At 39.6% G+C, this 16,805-nt stretch overlaps 1 protein-coding gene across 1 annotated transcript in view; it reads left to right on the top strand.

The window, feature by feature from the left end:
- brip1 (BRCA1 interacting helicase 1) overlaps window positions 1-16,805 on the top strand; it is a 50,556-nt gene that overhangs the window by 27,348 nt on the left and 6,403 nt on the right. Inside the window, exons 15-16 of the mRNA XM_072393162.1 lie at window positions 8,850-9,009; window positions 10,612-10,733. Coding sequence (XP_072249263.1) covers window positions 8,850-9,009; window positions 10,612-10,733 — 282 coding nt within the window. The remainder of the gene's footprint in view (window positions 1-8,849; window positions 9,010-10,611; window positions 10,734-16,805) is intronic.

Here is a 16,805-nt window from a genome sequence, read left to right as displayed (position 1 = left end):
ATTCGAAATCATGAGAACAAAGAATGCAGCTTTAGTTAAATTACTTAATCTTCTAATTTTGTATTGATATTTGTTTGACTGTCATTGATATTTGCCAGCAATGGCACTGGTGCACAGATGACCAATTAAAGAAAACTCTTGGGCATTACACAAGCACAAAGTACTCCCTTAAATGTGGTCACGCACAGTTTTCCAAAGAGGCTGTACAACCTGTGTTTTTGTTGCACTTCAGTCTCAACAGAACCCCAGTTAATGCCCATTAAAACCACAGCAGGCTATGATGTCTGGTCTCAGCCGCCAAAGGGAAGGACCAATGCTCCCACAGCTAAGGGAGTCTGATGGTTTATTAAAAAAAAGCAGGGTTCTGCAGAGGTGAAAAGATGACTGGGAATACAAGATGCTTTTAAGGAAGATTGAGATAAGGGCCATTAGGTGATGTCGCCTCACTGTCTGTGTGAAGATGCACCAGCACTGGCGCCTGGGCTCTGCTGAGCTTGTGTCAAATCAAAGTCAAACTGGAATGCAGGGTGAACACTCGCCAGCATGCACTGTCGTCAACAGCTCAGGGGTATCTAACGCACCAATCACACAGCTCCACCGATGCTGTTGTCTCAAAGAGAGGTTGATTCTCTCTGTCTGGGAGCATATTAGATTCATGGGTCAGTTTGCCTAGTGTAGCATATCACTGCCGATTGTTAGAGCTGAGCTAATGTTTTATTTGAGTTTTAACAGTGGAAACTTCAGGGTTATTGCTGTTTGGCTGAGCCAGGGATTTTCGGACGGCTCCTGTTTTTTTAGACCTTAAAAGCACATGTTCAAAGGTGACTGAGTCAACTGTTTCTTAGCTCCTTCAACCACCCCACCAATGAGCTGTTTCTTTTGTTGCGGGCCACTAAAGTTAATCTACTGGTAATTAATTACACAAGTGATTCACTTATAATGCTCACAGCGAAAATTGCAAAAATAACCATCCCTGAAGGCTTTGCTTTGCTCAGCGGATAGTTTAAGCCTAGAACCTAAAACCCGACTTTTCACGATGTTTTAATAAATTTCGAATCAAATTATTTTGAAGGTACGTGGCAAATTGCATCACTGTGACTAATTTGGTGTGCACGAGAGTTGTAAAATATCTTAGAAATGTGTTTTTAAGATGTTAGGGATTATTCTTTGTTTTTCTGACTGCATCTGTCACTATTAAAAGACCAAAATCACAGAAGAATTGATTGTGTGGTTGAGTGAATGGTGCTGCTTTTATTTAAAGCCTGACATCATCTGAGTTACATGGCTTCTTTTTTGTTAAAAAAAAACATTAAAAAAGCGATGCTTCTCCACCAAAAAGTTTCCTTTATTACCATAAATGCACACACACTGTAGCTGAACTCCTGCTGCTATAAATCCTTGCTTACTCACAGGGAAATATTTTTTCCTGTCTCAGTAATGGCTGAAAATGAGTATTTGGCTGTTTTGGGAAAGAAAGGTAGCTTTTTAAAAACTAAATGTTTGTAAAAAACAGAATATAAGTCATACATTATGTCTTTATAACCCATTCACCCAGGATTTAAATCAAATCAGAGCGACAGAAACGAGTCCTTTCTTACAGTTGTTGCACTGAATATTTAATTCACTTAAAAAAATCTGAGATGCTCACACTTACCGACCTTCAGTTACATGCAGTTTGATACACATGGACTCTTGAAACTTGTTTTCCACAAACCGTTTCCCCAGTTTGTAATGCAGTTAAGAAATGACAACCCTAAGGAAGGATGGAGATCAGGACAGATTTGATTTTCTGACATAAAGCTGTTATTTTAGTATGAATCAAAGAAGGGATTTCCTTCTTTGTAGTCCTTCATCAGACCTTTGTTGCACCTTTCTTAGGCTGGCATTTGTTTTGCCTTTAGTTCTGTCCTCAGAATGTGAACTGCATGCTCAAATGGGTGTAGATTAAGTGAATGATTCTGCCGTTGCAGAATATTCCAACTTCTTTATGTTTTGAATCTCTATGATTCTTCTCTGGGAGCCATCATCCAATCAGCTTTGCTGCATTGGGCTGAATCTGAGCAGACAGTATATCTCTATACACTTCACAATCCATCTGACTGCTTCTGTCACATCTTCAATAACACTAGTGACCCAGTGTCACTGGAAGCCACGCAATCCCAGGCCATTTCATGGCCTCCATGTGTTTTACAGATGATGTATTCCTTTGATCATGAGCTGTTTAAAGCCTGCCCCATACTGTTTGCTTCCTGTCTTTCAAGTACATGTTGATCTGAGTTTCATCTGTCTATAGAATGCCGTTCCAAATCTACTTTTTTTTTTTTCCTTTTTGGACAAAGTCTTCTCTGGCCATCAGTTTTCAAGTCTTATGAATAGTTTGCACCATGTGATGAACCCTCTGCTTCTGCCCTCCTCTCTTCATTGCTGATTTACTTACCTCCTGGAGTGTTCTTCACTTGGCTGGATGTTGTGATGGATTTTTCTTTTACTATAAAAAAGATCCTGCGTTTATGCGGTACTGTTATCTTCCAGGAGTTTTTTGTTGCTGAGCTCACTAGTATACATTTTTTCCCTTTTGTTCATGTTCCAAATTTTTGATTTGGCCACACCTAATGTACGTGCATGTTGACTGTCTGTTGTTGGTTCACAGCAGAAGCTTCCAAATGCAAATGCCACACATGGAATTAACATCAGACCTTTCACATTCTTAAGTTATGAGGAAATACTGAAGGAATAGCCAATAGTTAACATGAAATAGTTTGAGTCAATTATCCAATTTTGCCACATCCCCTGAAAAATTAGGGTTCTGCATATTAAGGGGCTGTGGGAGATTCTTTACTTGAAGCCCATATTGATATTACTGTAACATTTTTTATAAACCACTAAATTAACTGAAATTGTAATTCTATATTTCTATCTGAGACTCGCATTCTGTTTCTATCGAAAACATTTAACATCTGAAAACACTTGAACGAAGACTGATGTTTCCTTTGACTGTATTTAAATGAGAAATAAAGTCATTATCAGTGGCTGCCTCCTTCTCTGGGCAGCAGACAGCGTTTCTGAAGTGTTCTGTTGTCACCACCAGTGTGGTCGGGATTTGTAGAGCTGCTGAGAAGGGAAGGGTGGCAGACCAGAGGTGGCAGGTGGCGTCTTGCCACCAGTTTTGATGTGATGGTTGCTGTGATATTTTGGGGCTGAATAATTTACACCGCAACAACACATCTCCCCTCACCACTGTGAAGTGTGGCTCTTGGCTGCATGTTTCATTAATGCCATTGCCTCCAAACCCCTTCCATAATTCATCAGACACTAGAGAAGCTGCGATGTGTCGCCACACGGCTCACTGACACCAGGGACACAAGGAAGGAGATAGAGTGAAGCCAGATGCAGAGGAGGTGAAAGATGGGGAGATGGTAAGGGGGAAACAAGGGGGAAGTGTAAAAGTGAGAGAAAGACGACAGGTCACTGCGTTGTCTTGTTGTTTCACTACCCTGTCCCAGTTGGTAAAGATCTGGCCCACTTTACTTTGTCACTGGCAGAGCGTTGTGCCTGCCATGCCTAGAAAGGACAATGAATTATTCACACATTTTGTGCCCCCTTATGTGCTAAATACTGTTTATTTCCATTCATGTTGCATGGGCTTCCTAACAGTTCTGCTGTAAAATCTCTAAAGTCTCAAAGCTGTGGGCAACAAATTAATTCATTTTAAGTGACAGCATCATTGTCTTTTGAAAACAAGTTGAACTACAACTGAGTTTTCAAACCGAAACCCTCCAAAGAAGCTCTTTTGAGATGGGCAATATTTAGTATATACAGACTTTCTTATTTAAAGTCTTTTATTAATCTGTTTTCCTTTATCTTATGGTGCTTTCCATATTGGCAGGTCTTAACCGCTGCCCGCTCTTTTAATTTTTCTTTGATATTTCATCTTAAATGATTAAAATGTTGTGCAGACAGTCCTGCAGATTGACGTTTCACAGCCCAATCTGCTAGCTAAACACCAGGCCTTTGTCAGATGATGTCCCTCAATTAATCATGAAGGTGCTCTTTGTCTGTCATTTTTGTACCTGTAATTCTGCTGTGGAGTGATACTTCTATAGTATGCTATGTGACAAACCTCGGAGAACAGTTTCTTTTTTTAATCAGTTTTAATCCCCCTGGATGGAGAAAGTGAGTAAAGGCCTCTTCACATCACATTGGAGTGTGAATGTTTGTGACAGAGAAAAAAAGCTATTCAATAAAAATGAATGTGGCCTGTTTTGTAAATAGGGCTTTTAGTGGTAGACTAGAAAAGCGCTATATTGATACAGTCCATTTACCATTTACTATAACCCCCCCTGTTGTAGAATGTATTAGATATGTTGGTGCACATCAGCAATTGCCATCTTGGGCTATTTAAAATGTATCTCCTCAAGTTTTTTGTCTTAATTTTCTTACAACAATAATGATATAAAATAAGTTATTGATTGTCCTTTGATTTGAATGAACTTGGATAACAGCAGTTGTGCAAAAAAAAAGAATATCACCAAATGAACACATTACAGATTGTCCTCTCAAAATGCACTGTTTCTGTCAAACTTTGTTTTGATGGTGGATAAGGCGCAAATCGTCATTTTAAAGACGAGTTCTTGTGGTCACCTTTTGCCAACTGTTAAGATAACGGATGACAGCTGATATCCCTCAGAACATTCTGGAGCAAGCCCTGTGTGGATAGCTTCCCTTCACACAGAGGAGCGGCTCCTTGAGCTCACCTATCCAAAAGGTGTCCATTTAGAATTCTTTATTCAGATGTTGGAACACACAGGTCACTGTGTACCACATCACAGCTGTGTATCACAGATAGGATGCTTATGATTGGTGTTAGTGCAAATGCATTGATAATTTGGAATGTCAGGATGTAGTGCTCAAAAGGACATCCTTGAGGACTCTGTGTTTTGCTGCATGACTTCAAAGCTTATGTAGGTAATGAGAAGTAAACTTGACAGTAAGAAACTATGGCCTACCTGAGCAGAACCAAAGTGATGCTCTGTGCTTGTCATGGGCTGTCACATTCCCACCAGAACTGACCTGTATTATAAAAAGTGTTTTCTGTCATTTAATGTTCAAAAAAGCACCAAAAATGTACATTTTGTGAGTTTGACATGCTTTGACATTCTGTTTTTACTTGCCATGTCATACCAGTTTCATCAGTGATAACATTTTGTCTCCATACTCGGGTCCTTGTGGAATCAGCTCCTTTTTAAGTGCAACCTGGCAGATAATGGCTGTTTTGTTTTGTGGTAGATCTGAATAACATGAATTATTCATTTTCTGCTCAAGACTGCATTGGAAAGCAATTGCACGGGAACCAGTTTGCTAAGTTGAAGACACACGTAAGGGGGGTCCTTGTCGATGTAACACTGCATATATAGTGAATAGGCTATGTTTTATTGATGCAAACGTCCTGACCTCACTTGCTGTAGCAGTTACCAACCTGATTAAATCTTTCCTTTGCCTCATTTAACCACTTTGAAGCAATAACACTGGCATGCAAGAACCTATCAACACTTTTCATGCTGTCTCATTTCCCTGTCTACTTAGTACAGCACTTAACCTGCTGAATAGAATTCTCTTCAGCTCTGTATGTCGTTTTGTTGAACATTAAGTAAACACAATAGATTTACTAATGGGGAGAAGATGTATCTAGAAAACTCTGCACTGTAATCCTATACGGAGACCCTTTCTGATACTGGCTCAATCTTTACAGCTTCACACTGTTAGCCTGTTGAGAAGTTTGCTGCTGACTACGAGAAGAACTTTTATTTGACCCCGCTAACACATTTCCAAGCCAGTGAAGCTTCTTTTTGATTGTAAAGCCATGCTTATTCAAGGATATAATTTGCACAACACAGACATGAGTGGGGCCATGCTAGGATGAGGGCTTTTAGATCAATGTGCCTCCCCTGAGAATGGATGACTTTTTGCACTAACAATAGTCAAGCAACAGTGATTTTATTGCAGAGAAAGTTTAAACACATAAGCTTTCTGGGAAGTACAAGTAAAGAAAAAACAATCAAGGCTGTTTAAAGACACAGAACAAAACATTGGGAGCTAAATGCTCCTTTTGCAAGTTTGTCTTAAACTTTCAATCCTTGCACAATGTATTACCTCTAAAAAGGTAGACTTGCTGTGCTACTTTCTGTTTAGGATAACATTTTCTGAAGGTTGCTTTTTTCCCCCTCCCAATCCTAAAACAACATATACTTTATTGCCTCCGAAGGACGGCGACTTTCACCAAACTGTTATCGGTGAGTAGATGAACGTATTTTATGCCAGAAATAAGGTCTAGGTTTCCCCTTTAAGTTCATTTGCGTGTAAAGGCAGATGAGTGAATGCTTTTGGCAATATAGTGTACATCACACTACACCTACTGTATCAGTATGTATTGGTCTCTCTTAGTCTATACAGTATACTCAATAATCATCCAGATCATGTCAAGGTCTGGTTCAAATCATACAAGAATAATCTATTAGGTCATTAGCTCCAGTGATCACCTTTCTCAAACACTTTCATTTTCACATTTATAAATATTCAAAATCCTTGTATGAAGAGATGATAATTCACATTCTATGTAGTGTGGCCTGTGTGGCATGCTTTAATGCTACTCTGTTAGTGGTGTTCCATTGTTATCAGCTCTAAAGGGGAACTCCGGTATTTTTAAACCTAGACCTTTTTTCTGGCATGAAATACGTTTATCTACTCACCGCGTCCTTCGAAAGTTATTTAGAAAAATCGCTGCAAACTCGCGAGTTAATGGGGCTTAGACGATGCGGCCTCTAAATAAGGCATTATCTGTCATTCTGTCAATTTCACCAATACTTTAAGAAGAATTAATGAACAAATGTGTACTATAGCTCTGTTTGCTGATAGGTGCTGTTATGTGGTGAGTAGATAAATGTATTTCATGCCAGAAATAAGGTCTAGGTTTAAAAATACCGGAGTTCCCCTTTAATTTCTCCCCTGTGCAATGCTGATGTTTATACTTGACTTCATTGCAATAGCATTGCAAGCAAAACCTTCTCTAGTTCTTTTTGCAGTCACATATGGTTGTTTTTTAAGTTAAGAGAGACACCATTATTGTTATGTTGATAAGAGGTGGAAATTTATCATGAGATATGATTAGGGACAGATGGATAACTTAACAAGAAAGAGTAAGAGTAAAAATGAATACTCAAGTCATTCAAGTCACTATGTACCACTACACAGCTGTGTATCACAGATAGGATGGTTATGATTGGTGTTTGTGCAAATGTGTTGACAGTTTGGAGTGTCAGGATGTGCTCAAAAGGGTATCCCTGAGGACTCAGTATTTTGCTGCATTTTTAGCTTATCATCATTAGCTTATCTAGGTAAAGACAAGTAAATTAATCACTTACCAGTTGGATGTGCCTCAAAATCCTCCAAAAAGAGGAAACCAGGAGACGTTCCAACCACATGCTCAAACCACCTCAACTGACTTCTTTCTATGCCGAGGAGCAGCGGCACTATTCCAAGCTCTCTCCGAATGGCCAAGCTCCTCATCCTATATCAAAGGCTGAGCCCAGCCTCCCTCTAAAGGTAACCCATTGCAGACATTTGTGTCCGCGACCTCAGTCTTTCGGTCTCTACCCTGATCCTGTGACTATAGGTGAGGATTGGAACAAAGATGAACCTGTAAATTGAAAGCTTCTCCTTTTGGCTCTGCGCCCTCTTTACCACAACTGACTGGAGTAGCCCCAATCCGTCTGTCCATCTCTTGCTCCAACCTGCCATCACTCGTGAACAAGATCCCAGCATACTTAAATTCCTCTGCTTGAGGTAGGATGGATGGAGCACTTTTTTTAAACACCCTGCAGTAAACTTCCCCGGCGATGCTGAGTAATGCGATTCCCCCTGTAGTTGGAACATACTCTCCAGTCCCCTTTCTTAACAATGGCGACCACCACCCCATTCTGCCACTTCACAGGCATTGTCCTAGACTTCCGTGCCACATTCTCACCTTCATGTGGGTTCACCACTCGCAGGGAGAATAATTGAAGTCGGGTGCAATGTGAGCTAGGTACCAGGGGGGCCTCCCAATGTTGCACACTGGCTCGTGGGACCTGGAACGTCTCCTCACTGCCAGGGAAAGGGCCTGAGCTGGTGTGGGGCTACTCGCAAGCCCCCAGCTGAGCGGCTTGTGGTTGGAGTTTTCCCCAGTGTGCGAGATGGTCCCCTAGCAGTGTTTTGTTCTTAGATTGTGCTAGTCATGGATTGTCTATTACAAACACCATGTTCGCGCATAAGGTGGTTCGTAAGTGTACCTGGTATTGGCTTCCAGAAGCTGTGGTCTTAACGGTTGGTGAGACCATTGAGAAGGACTTTTGGTTGGCCTCAAGAATATTCTGGCAAAACATTCTGTGACTCAGAAAGGGAAAGCAGAGTCCCTCCCAGGTTTTGCTGAGCCTGAATGCAGAACTGCTGGTTCAGACTGAGGATATCCTCAGGTGGTGGAAGGAGCGCTTGGGGGATCTCCTCAATCAGTTCAGCATGTCCTCCATTGTCCTTGAGATTGTGGGGCTGTTTTGGCTGACTTTGACTCTTCAATGTCGCATGGTATAGCATGTTCACTCTATATGAGCAAACTCCTTAACTACAGTAAGAGTACTGGACGTGCCTGTCCTACTATGAAAATAAACTTTCTGTGAGAGAAAACATTACCGCCTCTTAGTGTTGTTTTAAAAGATGTTTTAGCTTCACTGTTGTAATTCTGATGGTTTGATCTTTTTGGTTTTTCTAAAGAAGGCCAACGTGAATTTACAGTTTTAGACATCTTGTGATTCACTTAGATGCTGGACAAGCTGAGAGATCGATGGATCACCACTGGTCAATGGGAGAAGCTGGAACAACTGAAAACTGTAATCGCAGAACCCCGCGGTGGTGGCAAGGGGGATTTTGACGAGGTGCTTCAGAGATACTACGATGCCATCAAATACTGCGAGGGAAGAGGTAAGACTGGTCAACATCATCGGACTGACTTTGTACCGCTTTTGATATAGCACCCAGAAGAAGGGATGTCACGATAGCAGACATTTAGTTGTCGATACCAATACCAGTGAAATTCCACGATTCTCGATACCACGATTCTTCGATACCATGGTAAAAAGCAACATACTCATTTATCAAAAACATTACAAAAAACAACAGTAGAACTGGTATGTAGCCTTCAAGTAATGAATAAAAAGAATACCCTATTAACATTACAAAAAAAGAACAGTGACATGTAGCGTTCAAGTAATAAATAAAAATAAACATTTGATCCATTTGAATTGGGATCAGGCAATATCAGAACTATGATAGTGGGATATTCAATGACTAAGTAATTTGAAAAAATATCTACTTAGTGCCTATCGCGCATGTGTATTGTAGCTTTAGCTTACCGGCGCACAGGTGGTCTGCGCACGTCTTTTGAATGCAACTTTATTCTTTGCAATGTAAGCAGATACATTATTTTATCTATTTCAAAATCGGATTACTGGCGTTGTCACAGAGAAACAAGGAATACTTTCGAAAAGGGAACGTTCTGCTGTTTATTTTGATATACGGTGTATTGTGTAGTGACGGGGACTTAACAACTTATTCAGCCGTACTTTGCAAAGACATAACATTGTTCTGTTTGTTGTCTTCATAATGTGATTATTTCAGTATGTGCAGATACTCGAAGTATCGGTTCTCGTGACATCCCTACCCAGAAGACCCTTGATTGGTGAATTTAAATCTGAAACACATGCATTTGTTTGTCAAGTGCTTTTACATTAAGTCCAACAAGTAGTTGATTTCTAACACTTTCACACTAGAATATACTGGGGGACTTGGTGCGATTGGACGGTGAATGCTGAAAAATTTCACACCTTCATTTGGTTTGATTCACTTTCACACTGCACCTTTGAAAGTGGTATGTCAGTCTTGCCTACATTCAAAACTTGAGAGCCCTGTAACATAAAACTTCCAGGTCCTGTTGATTGTAATAATGCTAGCGACATACTGTATGAATAATTTTCATCTGATATCAACATTTAGTTGACATGGACTGCAAGAGTGAGGCAGGCTCAGAGGCAGGATCAGAGATAGGCTCCCGCATACCTGTAGCTACCCCTTTCATCAAGGAAGGGAAAAGTAAAATGACAGAGGCGAAAAAAGATCAAATGTTGGTGCATACTTGAAATAAAAGTGTTACTGCAACCAAAGCTATCTGTACTATATATATCTGGATGAGAATTGATAAGGAACCGAAGCGATATCGATAATGGAACCGGAATCGCTAAATTCTTAACAATTCCCAACCCTAGTATAGGCAAGTCTCACATTTTCAGGCGGACCAGAGTTCACTTGTTCGGTCCATGCCAGAGTTTGGATGAGCTTTCACTCCTGCTAAAACGAAGTGGACTATCCAAGGAAACAAACTCTGGTCTGTTTACAGCGAACCAAAGTGTGAAAGCGCCCTATGTTGTGCTGTTTAACTTATTTTTCATTTTTTATTATTCAGAATTTTACTGCACAATATTTACCAGATATGTATAGATGCAAACTGTATGTTTTCTTTTGTTATAGATGGTGCACTGCTTATTGCTGTGTGCAGGGGGAAAGTCAGCGAAGGGCTCGACTTTACAGATGACAATGCCAGGGCAGTGGTGACCATTGGGATTCCCTTCCCAAATATCAAAGACCTCCAGGCAAGTAGAATCACAATAGTGTGTAAATATTATCCAGGAACTCAATCGGCACTGTGAAAAAATACAGTAACACTAATAATGTGATAAATACTGTAACACATGTCAGGTTAATTGGTGACTCTAAATTGTCCCTAGGAGTGAGTGTGAGTGTGTGTGGTTGTTTGTCTCGTTTGTCTCTGTGTGGCCCTGCGATGGACTGGCGACCTGTCCAGGGTGTACCCTGCCTCTCGCCCAATAACAGCTGGAATAGCCAGTATCGGCAAGAAATCTTTCCTTTTTACGGCAAAACTCAAGGCACCAAAAGACACCTAAGACTCAGTTTTCTTTTCCTTTGTTTGTTATTAGATGTTTTACTTTTAAGACCTTTGATCACCAAGTCCATATTTGTTGTTCAGTACAGTTGCAAGTTAGGAAATAAATCCAGCGTCAAATTATGTCAATTGTATTTGCACACAGACGTCAAAGCTTTTGTTTTGATAAAGAGAAGTACTAAACATCCAGAGCTACTAAAAGGTTTTGGTCGAGCAGATGCTCCTTGACTCCTAGTCAGAGATTCCAGGTCATCTGTGAGTTGAGTTCCTTTGAATTTAAGGCCTTAAAATGTCTAAAATTATCTTAAAATTTCATAAAAGCTATTAAAAATGTATTAACATTACTTTTATTTAAAACAAATGCATAAACTTCAGTCTTGCTTTTAATTATTTTGATTTTTGAGGAGCTATAACATAACAACAAAACGGAACTAAAGTACCGAGCACCCCGGGCAGAATTTATCCAGCACAATAGTGTGTTGTGCGTGCGCCCCGGTGTGTTGGCACACGACATCTTTTTTCATCTCCAAAATCAACAGTAGAACAAATATTAGTTCACAATAGAGAGGCTTCTGGTGTTTCTAGTTAGATTAAGCATTTTGTCTTCCACTGTGAGAGAGCTGTAAAATCCAAAACTTATACAAGTAATTCCGGGCCTCCGAGTTTCCTTCATGCCTTTTGTACTTTTTTGCCAGTATGGTTGTGAAATGGGTCTTAAATTGTATTCATTATGGTCTTAAAAAGTCTTAAATTTGACTTGTTGAAACCTGCATTGCACATAACAGTACAAATCTTCAGTTTTATTTTTCAGCTCAGCATTTCAATTTCCTGGAGGGAAACTCCCAAGAAGGTTAATAAAGTAATCTGTCTATTTTTCCAATCCAAGCAGTTTTCTTACAGAAAGAATTGATAGCAAATAATTTCCAGTGCAAAACAGTTGCAAACAGGTGACGGGTTAGTGTCTACTACTAATACTACATACTGAGGATACTTTTCACTCAGCAGTTTTTCTTCAGAAACATCATCATCAGTTGCAGTAACATTGAGATTACTGCCGGATTTCGCTGAACGTTAATTTACCTGTTAAAATGCCGCACACTGCGCCGTCCTCGGTGCTCTTAGAGGAAGCCGAGTCCAGTGGTGGAGACTTTGAATTATGCTGCTTGGGCTCTGTAGAGTCCAGAGGCTGACTTGAATGCTGAGAGGAGGATGGTTGCGGTCCGACCTTCTTGCAGTCAAACACGGAGCAACTTTCTGCTCTTAAATTGATTTTGTGCAGGTCAAATAATTCATTAAATTAGTCGTGTTGCTGGCCTTAGCAGCGATGACTTTTTGGCACATGTTGCATCGCGCACTGTTGGCATCAATCTTGGTGAAATGGAGCCACGCTTTTGACCTCGGTGGCATTGTTTAACCGGTTCGACACGCACACACCTACAGTTCCCAACGCAGATAAATGTGAACCCGTCTGTGGGCGTAACCGCATTTTCTTGCATGCAGCAAAGTGTAACGTTAATACAGCCAATCGAGGGGAGCACGATCAGTTCTTGATCACGTGATTAATCTCTGGGTACCGAAACTTGGCACCGAAAGACGAGGCACGTTTTGATACTCGGTGCCACCGAAGCATTTCGGTCGGTGCCTTAAAAAAACCGAAGTTCGGTACCCAGCCCTAACCATGTGTCATCTGTTCTTTGTTACGCTAGCTTACTCTGCTCCTGAGCTGCTGCAAACCAGCCATTACTGGTTGATGTAAATGCATCCCTAAATGCACATGAGTGCATGTAATGTATCCCTACAGACAGCTGAGTTAAAACGCTTGTATATCATTAAATACAGATTTGTCTGGTTTTCATTGGCATTGCTTGAACTGAAATGGCAAAGACTGGGATGTTAATGTATGTTCATTTCATCAAAGAAATCGCAAATCTGCTGATATTTTTATTGTGATTATTGGTCACCTACTATCATACATAATATGGCTGAGTATAGCCTTGTGTTCTCAGTTTGTTTATTTAGCTCCAAGATATGACACTTCAGTACAATGAAGAAATGGGATAAAAAAAAAATATATATATATATATATCCCACAGACATACATGAACATGCTCACACAAATCCACGCCAAATAAGAGCATCCTTTTTGGTGATCCGTGAAAAAAAATCCCAAAGCGATGAAGCTGTGCCTGCCCCGTTCTTAGTAGATAAAGTTGACCTTTAAGTTTGAGGCTCCCCTGCCTCCCACTTTCTCCTCCCCTTTACTCATCTTCCTGTCACAGCATGATGAAGCTTTCACTAAGCTGTTCTGTCAGTGTAGAAAGACGTGTGGGTGATTGAAGCTTCTTAGACTCTTTCACCTTAGCTGTCACTTTCACCTCTGTCACCATTCAGGTCATTGCTTCTTCTTTTTGCTTTCTTAACCTTTTAGTTTTTTTAAAATTGACTGTTTTGTGTTGGCTTAGTTTTTGAAAAATAAGCTTCTATTAGAATTATTAGTTTTTCCAAAATATACTTTGTTATTAAGCAGCTGTTACATATGTTTTTTGATACAGCTGTTAAATTGTAAAATATTTTATCTGAAAAGTAAAAGCCACCTGTATATATTCCCTGAAACTCTTCTTTAATACCCACACAATATCTGAAAAAATAGTAAGTGCACACTGGCGATAGTTATTGACCACTAAAATGCATACACAGCCCTCATAACAATTGTGCCCATTTAACAAAATGCACATGGTTGACAACATAGATAAGTTTAGGATACAGAGGGTCTGAATTTACTTTAAGAGTCTGATTTTCCTGTATCATCATTCTCCTTTAAATCACAAGTTTGCCAATGTTAGACAGTAGCCGTTGGCTCAGTGAGTATCACATAGTATTAAAGTAGAGTATTGAATTATTAAATTATTCATTATTATGAATGTGTGACCCTAGGTTCAACAGATGCCAACCTGGATGGGTTAAATTTAGTGTTTATGTAACCCTGTACATGGCAATAAATCTGATCTTAATCTTATAAAAAATTGTAATTGCTTAAGAAGACATATTTTTAAAATGTTCTAATGAGGGTTGTAGAAGTTTACTGTTAATGTAAACTTATTGTTACTGCGTTATTTTGTTTATTTACTTGACAAAGTAATTAAATTAACGTGACAAAGGCCACAATAGAGTATCATGAAAGTGATGTTTAGGTGTAACAGACAGGAAAAAACAGGAGATGAGTGAATGGCACACAGCACCAGGGGGAGGTTTGAGAAAGCCAAAGCTAGTTAGGCCCAAGGTGGAGCTGGCCAAGCGTGAAGAGACTGTGCATTTCTAATGACATATCCTGCGCTCCAAATCAACAGCCTTTGTTTATTTGCTACATGGGCAGAACTCCACAGAGAGCTCGGCGTCTCCTGCCATCTCTTGTCATAATTTTACGTGGTGACTGCTGTCACTTTAACTTTCTGCCGACTTTGACAGTGACTGTCTCCCATTTCTGTCTTTAATCACGCAGCAAAAACTAAGCTGTTTGTACACTTTTTCCTTAGTTTCAGTTTGAATTTAACCCAGATCGAAGTATTTGTGTTCTCCATGAGTTCCCAACAATCCAAGTGCCAGTTGACATTCTAGATTCTTGTCTGTTGTTTTTTTCTTTTTGATTTGTCTTTTGCGTCATCTCTTTTCCAGTCTCGATCCTCTACTTTGACTTGTTTTTACTTGTTTCCAGCTGTCTTTTTGTCCTCCTTTTACCTCTTTCTTCAGTAGCAGTGGCAGGGTTTCCCCCAGAGAGGTTCCTCTGGGCTGTCAAGTTCTCTGACTCTATCCCGAGTACACTGCTGAGAGGATGAGGAGGACACTGAGACTAATGACCACAAAGCAATGCAGCAAGATCCTTTAGCATGCAAAATTTGCACAGACATAGCTCCGTCTGCGCTGTCAGAGAGATAATAGACTCTATAAGTGACAGACAAGGTCAGACAAACACAGACAAATGTAATAATTATAATTTGTTATTTAGATATAACCACTTGACATAATGAATTCCCCACTGAGCTTTTCTTGGTTGAAAAGACGTCAAAAAGACATCTAAATAGAATAGAATAGAATGTCTTTATTGTCATTGTACAGGTACAACAAGATTAAGATGATGTAATATCCCCCACGTGTCGTATAAATATAAGAATAAGAAATGTACAAAATATAAAAAACACTAACATGTCCCATTCACACAGTAATAGTCACAATAAAAAAAATATTGCACATGCAAATGGTTCATAGACTGTCCCAAGATGTTGATTCAGCATTCATAGCAACATGCGGGGAGGGGTTAAGAGAACTATCATGTCATAGATCCGAGCAGAGCATGTTTCTGTTTGATAGCTGAAGTTGTAATTCCTAAATCATTTGAGTATTCAAATGCCGCTTTTGGGATGTTTCACATGCGGTCTCAAATAAACCAATTCTCAACTAAATGTCAGTGCTGATATCCAGGTTGGAGCTTTCTGTCATTTTAGCATGACTTACCAACTCCAGTTTTTATAGCTGTTTGTGTAATATTTGAATTAAGTATTAAAAGAGATTAAACTAATAAGGCTGGTAGTGGTTTAAATTTACTCTGAGATATTCAGGACTAAACGAGGGCAACAACTAAATAAAACCTTGAAATCATGTCTTGTGCTCACTGAGTCCATTGAAAGGGAACTTCAGCATCCAGTGCCTTTTCTTCTTGGTTGCCATTGACTTGATTGTTGATACACATTTGGTTGCCATATAACCCAGTGTACATAATACATTCTACATTATAGGAAATTACAGTGACATGAAAAAGTTTGGGCACTCTGGTTCTGCTGCTGTGAAAAGCTAAGTGTGTAAAAGAAGGTCCGATGATACGTTTTACTTTTACATGTTTTAGAGTTTTCACTGTCCAGAAAAAGTGTTTCCAAGAGATAAACCATAGAACAGCTCAAAGTACTCAAAATATTTGGAAGGGATTACTTTAAATGATCAATATTTATTTATTTTGACTTATTTATTCACTTATATACAAGAAATGATGTGTTAAGTCTTCCTACGAGTACTGAGACCTTGATTAAAGTTGCTCGAAAGCTTAAAGTATGCAAAGAGAAAATAAATTGTATCCGACTCAAAGGTTTTCTGTTTTTGAGAGTTGGTATTTAGTATCTGAAGTGTCTCCCATCTGAAATAACACAAGCACCAAACAAAAACAGAGCTGTGAAAATATTTCGCTCAGTGAGCCGTCCATGTTTGCAGGGTACTGTTATGTCACAGTACCAGATCAGAGTGGAATGATCCAGCCGTCCCATTTTGATCAGTTCCCATAACTTCACATCATGCTGTGTTCGCTCTACCTTGGAAGTTGGAAGTCGTAAGTTTTCTGCTTTTTGGCTTGCTATCAACTGCAAATTCTCATAAATCTCTGATGTGTGAATGGATGGATGAAAGAAGCTAAGGAAATTGTTTTGTAGAACCTAGTTAAGAAGGTGCTAGGTGTGACCATTTATCATTTGTACTGTATGTTCTAACTTACTGTAATAAGTTGCTTCACAGATTTAGTGAGTTTGTGTCTAAAGTTACATTTGAGTGGTAGCTCACAGCAGTATCACCAGTCTTAAGAGTCATGCTGTTGTGGAATACTGAAGTGTGGTTAGTGTTTTAAGGATGAATGGCATGGGCTGACTTGCTATTCTTCTCTTAACTTGTTGCTGATATTATGCTACAGCTGATTACAGTAAACCTGATGTGACTCATATACCAT

This window comes from Leuresthes tenuis, unplaced genomic scaffold (genome assembly GCF_036924035.1).
Source record: "Leuresthes tenuis unplaced genomic scaffold, fLeuTen1.0.hap1 SCAF_9, whole genome shotgun sequence".
Taxonomy (NCBI): domain Eukaryota; kingdom Metazoa; phylum Chordata; class Actinopteri; order Atheriniformes; family Atherinopsidae; genus Leuresthes; species Leuresthes tenuis.
This window is presented reverse-complemented; position numbering and strand designations above follow the sequence as displayed.